Source organism: Piliocolobus tephrosceles, chromosome 9 (genome assembly GCF_002776525.5).
Source record: "Piliocolobus tephrosceles isolate RC106 chromosome 9, ASM277652v3, whole genome shotgun sequence".
NCBI lineage: Eukaryota > Metazoa > Chordata > Mammalia > Primates > Cercopithecidae > Piliocolobus > Piliocolobus tephrosceles.
The window spans coordinates 119303495-119315330 of record NC_045442.1 but is presented as its reverse complement, the minus strand read 5'-3'; the positions used below and the strand labels follow the sequence as shown (position 1 = coordinate 119315330).

General features: G+C 45.9%; 1 protein-coding gene across 1 annotated transcript in view; it reads left to right on the top strand.

The window, feature by feature from the left end:
- Nucleotides 1–5690: 5690 nt before the first annotated feature.
- Nucleotides 5691–11836, top strand: part of SEC61A2 (SEC61 translocon subunit alpha 2) — a 42527-nt gene continuing 36381 nt past the window's right edge. The window contains exons 1-2 of the mRNA XM_026454813.2: nt 5691–6236; nt 9534–9601. Of these exons, the coding sequence (XP_026310598.1) occupies nt 5942–6236; nt 9534–9601 (363 nt within the window). The 5' untranslated portion in view covers nt 5691–5941. The remainder of the gene's footprint in view (nt 6237–9533; nt 9602–11836) is intronic.

Here is an 11836-nt window from a genome sequence, read left to right as displayed (position 1 = left end):
TAAAAAAAAAAAAAAAAAAAAGAAAAAGAAAGAAATCTGGAGAGCCCTAAACTAACCTTTTTTTTTTTTTTGAGATGGAGTCTCACTTTGTCGCCCAGGCTGGAAGGGTGCGATCTCGGCTCACTGCAACCTCCGCCTCCTGGGTTCAAAAGATTTTCCTGCCTCAGCCTCCTGAGTAGTTGGGACTACAGGCACGTGCCACAGCTAGTTTTTTGTGTTTTTAGTAAAGAAGGGGTTTCACTGTGTTAGCCAGGATGGCCTCCTTCTCCTGACATCATGATCCGCCCACCTCAGCCTCCCAAAGTGCTGGGATTACAAGCACGAGCCACCGTGACCAGTGGATCTCTCCAAATTTCTAATTTTACACCTCACAGCCTGTTCATGGTTTCTTTTTATGTCTTCTCTAACTCGAGCCATGAAATGTGTCTTCTGTTGTCTTGACCTTTCTACTCTCAATTGCTACTGCAACATGGATCAGCATTTTACATTCCCTTGCAGGGAGGGACCATTTAAGGAATTCCAAATCAAATACTCATGACTTCTTTTCCTTTAAAAATTTAGTAGGCCAGGCACGGTGGCCCATGCTTGTAATCCCAGCACTTTGGGAGGCCAAGTTGGGCAGATCATGTAAGGTCAGGAGTTCAAGACCAGCCTGGTTTGAAAGCCTGTTTCTACTAAAAATGCAAAGATCAGCTGAGCGTCGTCGTGCGTGCTTGTAGTCCCAGCTACCTGAGAGGCTGAGGCAGGAAAATCACTTGAACTACTCGAGCATGGGCAACAGAGCAAGACTCCATCTCAAAAGAAAAAACGTGTAAAAGGGATACTATTTTTATTCTCAACCAAGGAATTTTTTTAAAATAATAAAATTTCAAAGGTAATACAGTCAGACTAAAGATGTCTAAGCTTCAGGGTATTTTTCCCAAATAGCATGTGTATGCAAGACATGGAAAAGCTAAGCAAAATAGTTCTTACTATTCTTACTAAAAATTTTTTTATTTTACTAAGAATAATTTTCCATTTCAGACAAAACTAAAATTTTCCCATGGTTGCTACTGTTTCTACTTCTTGAATACCCATTTTACGGTTTGTTCCTCATTGAACATGAAAATGGCATAGATAGATATAAATAACATATATAAATAAGATACAAATATAAAATTGCTAAGTTTTTCTTTTTTTCTTTTGAGACCAAATCTCGCTCTGTGGCCCAGGTTGGAGGGCAGTGGCACAATCCCAGCTCACTGCAACCTCCGCCTTTCTAGATCAAGTGATTCTTTTGCATCAGGCTGCCTCGGCCTCCCAAAGTGCTGGGATTACAGGTGTGAGCCACCATGCCTGACCCTTTTACAAAATTGAAGAAATAAAAGGGTTACCCCCCTCCAAAAAAAAAAAGATTACACTGGAAGGAAGTCACAGATTAAGGATCAAGACTTTTGAGGTTCCAAAAGCTTCATCTACATTTTTCTTATATGTATTTGGATATTAAAGAAAATAAGTTACATATATACAATGGAATATTATTCAGCCATTTAAAAAAAAAACAAAATCTTGTCATTTGTAGCAACATGGATGGAACCGGAGGTCATTATGTTATGTGAAATAAGTCAAGCACAGAAAGACAAAACTTGGATATTCTCACTCACGTGGGAACTTAAAAAGTAGATTTCGGTGAGGCGCAGTGGTTCACGCCTGTAATCCCAGCCCTTTGGGAGGCTGAGGCGGGTGGATCACCTGAGGTCAGGAGTTCAAGACCAGCCTGGCCAAGATGGTGAAACCCTGTCTGTACTAAAAATACAAAAAATTAGCCGGGCATGGTGGTGGTTACCTGTGAATCCCAGCTACTGGGGAGGCTGAGGCAGGAGAATCACTTGAACCCAGGAGGCAGAGGTTGCAGTGAGCCGAGATCTTGCCATTGAACTCCAGTCTGGGTGACAAGAGCAATACTCCATTTCAAAAAAAAAAAGAGTGGATCTCACGAAGATAGAGAGTAGATTAGTTGTTACCATAGTTTGAGAGGGGAAGGGGTGGGGGGATGAAGAGAAGTAGATTAACGAGTAAAAATACATGGTTTGATAGAAGAAATAAGACCTACTGTTAGATGGATCAGTAGGTGACCACAGTTTACAATATCTATTATACATTTCAAAATAGCTAGAGGAGAATTCAAATGGTTCTATTTTAAAGAAAAGAGAAATATTTAAGTTGATGGATATCCCAAATTCACCATTTTGATATTTATAAATTATATGAATGTATTAAATTATCATATGCACCTTGAAAGTATGTACATCTAGTATTCATCAATTAAAAAACCCCAAAAGCTCTTACTCTATAGAAAGAGGAATTCATTGTCATTGTATTTAAATCTGATAAAGTGCAATCTAAAGCAGATGCCTTTCCTCACTGCCAACTGCAATTTAATTAATTTATTTGTTTATTTAGAGACAGGGTCTCACTCTGTCCCTCAGGCTGGAGTGCAGTGGCATGATTACGGTTCACTGCAGCCTTGAATTCCTGAGCTCAAGTGTTCATCCCACCTCAGGCCCCCAAATAGCTAGGACTAATGTGCCTGCCACTACGCCCTGCTAATTAAACAATTTTTTTTTTTTTTTCTTGTAGAGACTAGGTCTCACTATATTGCCCAGGCTGGTCACAAACTCCTGGTCTCAAATGATTTTCCCGCCTTGACCTCCCAAAGTGCTGGAATTACAGGCATGAGCCACCATACCCAGTCTAATTTTTAAAAATTGTCTAAGTCAGGCCAGTGGCACATGCCTGTAGTCCCAGTAACTCCGGAGTCTGAGGTGAAAAGATCCTTTGAACCAAGGACTTCGAGGCTGCAGTGAGCTATGATCTCACCATTGCACTCCAGCGTAGGCGACAGAGTGAGACCCCTACTGTGAAAAATAATGGTAGATAAAAAATTAAACAGGGTGCACAGTGGCTTACGCCTGTAATCCCAGCTCTTTGAGAGGCTGAGGAAGGCAGAGCGCTTGAACCGGGGAGGCATAGGTTGCAATGAGCCGATACAGCGCCATTTCACCCCAGCCTGGGTGACAGAGTGAGACCCTGTCTCAAGAAAAAAAAAAAAAAAAAAAAAAATTAAATTGATATTACTTTAGTGTCATGTCCCTGTTTTCTTTGACTCATATGGGGAACCAGCTAGAATTGAACTGAACACCAGAAATGACCTTTTAAGAGTAAAGTGATATTTCATCGAGAAATACTTTATTGACATCTTCCCTATATTGCATTTTTATGGACCTTAGAAATACACAGAAGTAAAAGACAAAATGGGTTGCCCACTGTCCTCAATGGGCTAACAATCTATTTGAGAAGACAACGCATTTTATACATAGAGACATTTTCTTGTTGGATGCGCTAAAACAGTGAAAGATCAAGGTAGAGTGAGAGTCTGGATGGATGTAGATGAGGTGGCACATTGCAGTTAAACAAGTGAAAGCCCTGGGTGCCATGTAGTGGTAGAAAAAATGGTGGAAGGGGACAAGAACAGTGGCTCATGCCTGTAATCCTAGCACTTTGGGAGGCTAAGGCAGGCAGAGTAAGAACTGCTCACTTGAGGTCAGCAGTTCAAGACCAGCCTGGCCAACATGGTGAAACCCCGTCTCTACTAAAAATACAAACTTAGCCAGGCAAGGTGGCGTGTGCCTGTAATCTCAACTGCTCAGGAGGCTGAGGCAGGAGAATCACTTGAACCTCGGAGGCGGAGGCTGCAGTGAGTTGAGATTGGCCACTGCACTCCAGCCCAGTGACAGAGTGAGACTCTGTCTCAAAGAGAAAAAAAAAGAATGGTGGAAGGGTAATTCACAAAGTTTATCCAGAGTGTCAAAGCTCATTCCCAGGCTCTTACCTGAACCATGGAACTATCCCAGAAATAGGCAGTAAAAAGAGGCACAGGATACTCTTCACCTTCTGTGATCTTTTCAATTTAGTGCATCTTTCCCTGCCGCTTCCCTCTGTCCCCCACTCACTGCTGGAGTACCGTGGTGTGATTTCAGCTCACTGCAACCTCTGCCTCCAGGGCTCAAGCCGTCCTCCTGAGGCCTCCTGACAAGCTGGGACAACAGGTGTAAACCACCATGCCCAGCTGATTTTTGTTGTTGTTTTTTTTTACCTTTCACAGAGACGTGGTCTCACTGTGTTGCCCAGGCTGGAATTTAGTGCATCTTTATTGAAAGGATATTGCATTCATGAAATTAGTTCGTAATTTAGTGTCAAAACTGTACTTAAGTCAATCATTTTGCAGGCTATTGTACATAGTAGAAAAAGTAAGAACGCCCACTCCATCTAGAAGTTTACTGCATAGCAGGGGAGATAGGCAAGTATAAAAATGACTAATACAAAGTAGAGTGAGGTAAGGATGAATTAACAGGATGGGAGATTATTACTGTGGCAGATTGGATTTTCCAGAAATTCCCACAGCAGTATTTTGAATGCCACATGTTCTTCCAGAATCTTGCCACAATCTCCCCTAGAGGAGGTGTCCCTAGGACTTGTGGCTGCCCCTACAAACACAATGCAGTAAAAGATGCTGGTTCAGTTCTGAGGACATCCCTTGGACACTAGCTACCACATTGTGAGGAAGCCCGGGCCACTTGGAGAAGGCATCTGGAGGTGCTGGAGCTGACACCAGCACCCAATGCCAGACTGGGGAGTGAGGGAGCCACCCTATCATTCCAGTCCCCAGCCCTGGGGCTGTCCCAGCTGACCTCAAATACAGCAGAGACCCATGCAAGCTGGACCTAAACTGCACACCCCCTTGAAATATAATTTATTTCATGGACATAGATCTGAACATTAGAACAGATTCTTGAGGCCAGTTGTGGTGGTCCATGCCTGTAATCCCAGCACTTTGGGAGGCTGAGACAGCTGGATTGCTTGAGCTCAGGAGTTCTAGACCAGCATGGGCAACATAGCAAGACTCCATCTCTACAAAAAATAGAAAGATCAGCTGAGTTTGATGGCGCAGACCTGCTGGTCCCAGCTACTCTGGAGGCTGAGGTGGGAAGGTCACTTGAGACTGGGAGTTGGACGCAGCAGTGAGCTATGATTGTGTCACTGCACTCCATTCCAACCTGAGCCACAGAGCAAGACCGGCTCTTAAAAAAAAAAAAAAAAGAAAAACAGAGAACAGTGGCTTCAGGAAAATTGTTCCACGGTAGGAGGCGTACGATCCTGATCTCTGTGTTTTGGAGAAGATGGAGGGGCCTAGCTTATGTCGAGACAGAGGAGTTCATAACTGTTAACTATACACAACGACGTGTCAAAAATTTTTACTACTTCCGAGAGATAACGATAAGAAGGAAGCGCCTGGACGCGGTGGCTCAAGCCTGTAATCCCAGCATTTTGGGAGGCCGATAGGGGCGGATCACGAGGTCGGGAGATCGAGACCATCCTGGCTAACACGGTGAAACCTCGTCTCTACTAAGAATACAAAAAAATTAGCCGGGCGTGGTGGCAGGCGGCTGTAGTCCCAGCTACCTGGGAGGCTGAGGCAGGAGAATGGCGTGAACCCGGGAGGCGGAGCTTGCAGTGAGCAGAGATTGCACCACTGCACTCCAGCCTGGGCGACAGACCAAGACTCCGTCTCAAAAAAAAAAAAAAAAAAAAGAGGCAAAATAAGATTGGTTCGGTCCTGTCCGCTCTCAGGGCTCAGCCCTAGGCCTCGGGGCCAGAACCGTGTTCCCCGCGCTACTCGGGCAGCACCGGGATCGCGGCCTCCCCAAGGGTGCCCAGGAGGCCTGGGTCGGCCGCGGCGCGCGAGGAAACGGCGGCTTCTCCACACTGAGCCGGGAAAGCCTATAGGCGACGAAGAACCCGGTAGCCTGGGCTTCCGCGCAGGTCCCACGCCACGCGACGGCCTGCCCCAGCCCTGCCTCCAGGCCGGCCAGCCGTGCCTCTCGGGGCGCCCGTGGTCACCATGGCAACGCAGCGGACGTGGTCCAACGGCCAGCCTGGCGGCGGGGCTGGGCCGGGCGGGGGCGCGGGTCACGTGGCGGGGGCGGAGCCTGCGCGGGGTTGGGCGGAGCCTGCGCGGGGCCGGCAGGATAGCGTCAGGAGCCGGTACCCAGGCCTGAGCCGCTGGGGCCGAGCGAAGACACCGCCGAGGCCGCAGTTCCCCCTTGGGCCTCCCCAGCAGCAGCCATGGGCAGTGAGTAGCGGCGGCTGGAGCGGGGCTCTGGCCAGGAACGCAGGCCCTGCCTGGGCTGCGGGCGGTGAGGCCGGCGCTCGCTCGGAGTCGTGCGGACCGGGGATGCGCGGGCCGCTCCGGGCCGCTGCGGAAGGGCGCGGGCCGGGGGCCTCTGCCTAGGCTCCCCTAGACGTGCGAGGCCTTGCCCGGCGGGTACCGGGACCCGGAGGCCCGGGGTTTGCGTTCGATAGAGGGCGAGGATGGCGCTGGGAGGCCATTGGTTTTGGGGGCGGGGAGTTAGGGCACCGGGTGAACCTGGACCACTTTTTAATTTTTCAGGAGTTAAAGAAATCTCGTATTTTTATTCCCTCGTCATCCTTCCTTGGCATGTTGCGTTGGATAAAGCTCCCTTAACTCGTTTAATTTTTAAAAAAGTGATGCATGGCGTGTGTTTTAGGGAGGAAAGGAGTGAGTGCGTTGGTAACAGCGTTTTCCTTAAACTGTTCATTCTGTAGCGCTTACTGAAAACTGTAAGGTTGTATAAGCCATAGGGACGAGGCCTTATGTTATAGGAATGTTTTTCAGGGCCCTCCCCCAACACTCAACGCCACATATGTGCGCGCAACTACTTGCATAGCCCTGAAGATGTTCGTTGGATGAATGGGCCGTGCATATCCAAGCAGGGCACCCATTGGCCAACTAGTGGACATTTGGGGGAAATTAGAAAGGAGTAGGAGAGACCCTTGGTAAAATTCTGCATCACAAGGATAGACAGGGGGCAGCCAAAAGCTTTGCTTGAACATGAATACCCCTTATAGATGATCATGAAGTGTCAAGAAATCCGAGTGGCTTGGATTGAGGTGGGGAGGAAGAGGGATGGAAAGATTCTAGGAAGTCTCCTGATGTGATTGATACTTGTTTTGCATTAGCGATGAATGCTGTCATAATTCAGATTTACTTTCCAGGAAGTCCAAAATATTAGGTTGCTGCAAAAGTAATTGCGGTTTTCAATTAGTTTTGAAAAACCGGTTACTTTAGCACCAACCTAATAGTACTTGGGTAACAAACATCTGCCTATGACAATTAGTGAATCCTGTCACACATCAGTGACTGGTGGGGCGCAGAGACTCACGCCTGTAATCCCAGCACTTTGGGAGGCCGAGGAGGGCGGATCACCGGAGGTCAGAAGTTCGAGACCAGCCTGGCCAACATGATGAAACCCTGTCTCTACTAAATATAAAAATTAGCCTGGTGTGGTGATGGGCGCCTGTAATCCCAGCTCCTCAGGAAGCTGAGGCAGGAGAATCCCTTGAACCCAGGAGGCAGAGGTTGCAGTGAGCTGAGATCCTGCCACTGCACTTCAAGCCTGGGCGATAGACCGAAACTCCCATCTCGAAACAAACAAGCAAACAAGCATCAGTGACTGCCCATCATTTGTAGAGGCTTCAAAAAATATATATAATAAAATCAACTTGAGGCAACTGCAGAAACGTAATCACTCATGTCAGCTTTAAGACAGTTTTGGGATGTTAGTATACAGAAGCCAGTGTCTGTAGGGGAAGAAGAGCCGCAGAGCCTAATTAATACCTAGCTGCAGCTTGTCTTTCTCCACATTGCAGACCCTTTGGCAAAGGACAGAAGCTTGCTTGAGAGATTGTCATTTTCACCCTTCAGTTCTCTGGCAGGACTTGACTTAAGCCACGCCAGAAGACAGTGTCTATCCTTAAAGAACCTTGATTTATCTTACCTTTATATACTACAAGACTAGTCTGGGAAAACAATACTTTCTGATGAAATGTAATTGTAAATTCTCTGGGTTATTTTACATAAGCAGGTACTTTGATATTACCTGGGAGAGTAACCAGGCAATGAAATGTGGTCTGATGAAATGAAGCAGAGATTACATACTTTTTTTGTTTTTGAGACAGAGTCTCGCTCTGTCACCCAGGCTGGAGTGCAGTGGCTGGAACTCGGCTTACTGCAAGCTCTGCCTCCTGGGTTCATGCCATTCTCCTGCCTCAGTCTCCTGAGTAGCTGGGACTACAGGCACCCGCCACCACACTCCAATAATTTGTTTTTTGTATTTTTAGTAGAGACGGGGTTTCACGTGTTAGCCAGGATGGTCTCAATCTGCTGACCTTGTGATCCGCCCGCCTTGGCCTCCCAAAGTGCTAGGATTACAGGCGTGAGCCACCGTGCCTGGCCTACATACTTTAAAAAGTTGACTATAGAGGCCAGGTGCCGTGGCTCACGCCTGTAATCCCAGCACTTTGGGAGGCCGAGATGGGTGGATCACGAGGTCAGGAGTTCGAGACCAGCCTGACCAACGTGGTGAAACCCCGTCTCTACTAAACCACAAAAATTAGCCAGGCATGGTGCCGCGCACCTATATTCCCAGCTACTCAGGAGGCTGAGGCAGGAGAATTGCTTGAACGCAGAGGGGCGGAGCTTGCAGTGAGCGGAGATGGCACCACTGCACTCCAGCCTGGGCAACAGAGAGAGAATCCATCTCAAAAACGAAACAAAACAAAATAAAAACAGCTAACTATAGGGGCCAGGTGCCATGGTTCATGCCTGTAATCTCAGCACTTTGGGAGGCTGAGATGGGAGGATCACTTGATGTTAGGAGTTTGCAACAAGCCTGGCCACCATGGTGAAATCCCATCTCTAGTAAAAATACAAAAATTAGCCAGGCATGGTGACACGCGCCTGTAATCCCAGCTACTTGGGAGGCTGAGGCAGGAGAATCACTTGAACCTGGGAGGCGGAGATTGCACTGAGCTGAGATCGTGCCACTGAACTTCAGCCTGGGCAACACAGCGAGACACTGTCTCAAAAAAAAAAGTTGACTATAGGAGGTGATTGCATGATTTTTTTGTCACCTACGCATTTCGGCATCTTTCAGTTGTTTAAGCCAGTTCTCTGCAGAAGAGCCCATTTCCTATTGTACTTCCTGAGTGCAGAAGGCACCCTCCTGTCTTCCTCCTCTGATACCTGCTTTCTTCTATCATGCGTTGTCTCATGGGTACCACGGTAGAGTACATTTGCTCCCTTTTTGACGTCATGATGCCCTTTGAACAGCCCCCTTTCTCTGTATATAAAATGATTGGATACAAGTGTGAGGAAGTAAAGTTCTGGAAAAAGATTGCTTGGATTGCTTTGCTTCTACTGACTACCCATCAAACCATTTGGACTTTTTTGTCCCTTGAATGATATCTCTTCCTTTACGTATCATTTGAGATGGAGAACAGTATGATTTTTTAATTTGAGGCTGTAAAGATGGGGTGAATTGCTGGTGAAAGAGAATATTTGTGTTTGATTCTCTAGAAAGATTTTTTTAACTTTATAATAATAGGGACATTTATTCTTTTTCTTTTTACAGTCAAATTTTTAGAAGTTATCAAACCGTTCTGTGCAGTTCTACCAGAAATTCAGAAACCGGAAAGGAAAGTAAGTATAATATTTTAGTAATACAGAGGGTAGCTCAACAACTTCTCCTACTAAACCAGCACAATTCATTTCCTTTCCTCAGTCCTTCTCTGTTGGTAACTGGAAAACTATTGGTGCTCATCCTCCTTGCAAGAGGCACAAAGTGAATAAAACTAATATAAATCTGTTTAAATCTAGATAGATTATCTCATGCTTTCAAAAATGACTGTTTTTAAGTTGTGACGTTTCCAAACTAAGTGTTTCTTCGGCCTGTGTGTTAGTTAGGACAGAGTGTTCTCCTGTCTGTAGTGATCCTTCATAAATCCTGTAGTATAGGGTGTGTATTGTGTTTGCTAATGATGTGACCTACTGGACTAGAAATAACCCGGTCCGCTGGATAGGTTTTGATGAGTACAGCTATTTTGGTAAATGAATTGCATTTGTGCAAATACGTACCTCCCATTTCTTGATTCATTCATTGGAAAGAAAAATGACAGGAATGCATTCAGAAGATATTGTGACTGGGTGAAATTGTTCTTCTATCATTGCAAACTCTCAGAGTTAAGGTATTTAAATTCTGGAAATACTGTTAATTCTAGATTGGCCAGTTTCTAGAAATTCTTCATCAAACTACAAATTTCTCATCAAACTCATAGGAATAGGGATATAGAGATAGGTAAAAAAATTTTAAACTTACTATTTGATTTAGAAGTATTTATTTATTTATTTATTTATTTGGGATGGAGTGCAGTGGCGCGATCTCAGCTCACTGCAAGCTCCACCTCCCGGGTTCACGCCATTCTCCGGCCTCAGCCCCCCGAGTAGCTGGGACTACAGGCACCCGCCACCATGCCCGGCTAATTTTTTTATATTTTTAGTAGAGACGGAGTTTAGCCGTGTTAGCCAGGATGGTCTCGATCTCCTGACCTCGTGATCCGCCTGTCTCGGCCTCCCAAAGTGCTGGGATTACAGGCATGAGCCACTGCACCCGGCTAGAAGTATTTTTTTTATTGCTTTGAGTTTGTAAAAAGAGTTGTTCCATTTACATTTAAGGCATTCTGAGAAACCCTGGCTTTGCAGTCTATAAAATATTCATATGGCACTGTCACCAGCAGGCCTACCTTCACACAGTGCAGTGTTCACCGAGTCAGGTGCACATTGGATCTCTGTTTTGCTTTGGCTCCTTTTCAGTTTCATTTAACACTATATAGTGCAGATGAGAACTGCATGTATTTAAATTACCTTTTTTATGAAAAGTAAAGAAACTTGTATTCAGGAAGTTCAGCTGTTTGTTGTAGCGCTACTAAGGTGAAAGGGACATTAAAAAACAATCTAGGCCGGCACCGTGGCTCACACCTGTAATCCCAGCACTTTGGGAGGCCGAGGCGGGTGGTCAGGATACGGAGACCATCCTCACCAACATGGTGAAACCCTGACTCTACTAAAAACACAAAAAAATTAGCTGGGCATGGTGGCGTGTGCCTGTAGTCCCAGTTTCTCGGGAGGCTGAGGCAGGAGAATTGCTTGAACCTGGTGGGGCAGAGGTTGCAGTGAGCCGAGATTGCACCACTGCACTCCAGCCTGGGCAACAGGGCGAGGCTCTGTCTCAAAAAATAAAAAAAAGTGTGTGTGTATATATATATATATATACACACACACACCTAAGATGGTACTTCAAAAGGGGGCATTTAAGAGTGTATAATAGGATGTCACGATAGAGAACATTAATTATGTTTTTGTGTGGATTTGTGCTTTCAATTTGCTGTTTTGAAAACCAAACACCGAATGTTCTCACTCATAAGTGGGAGTTGAACAGTGAGAACACATGGACACAGGGAGGGGAACATCACACAGTGGGAGGGCCTGTCGGGGGTAAGGGGAAAGGGGAGGGAGAGCATTAGGACAAATACCTAATGCATGCAGGGCTTTAAACCTAGATGACGAGTTGATAGGTGCAGCAAACCACCATGGCATATGGCATATGTCTGCCTAAGTAACACACCAGCACGTTCAGCACATGTATCCTAGAACTTAAAGTAAAATTTGAAATAATAATAATAAAATCAAAATATTTAAGGTAAAAATTTTGAAGTAAAAGAGAAACTGAAAAATCTAGATTTGAAAATTCTTCCCGGCCGGGCGCAGTGGCTCAAGCCTGTAATCCCAGCACTTTGGGAGGCCGAGACGGGCGGATCACAAGGTCAGGAGATTGAGACCATCCTGGGTAACACGGTGAAACCCCGTCTCTACTAAAAA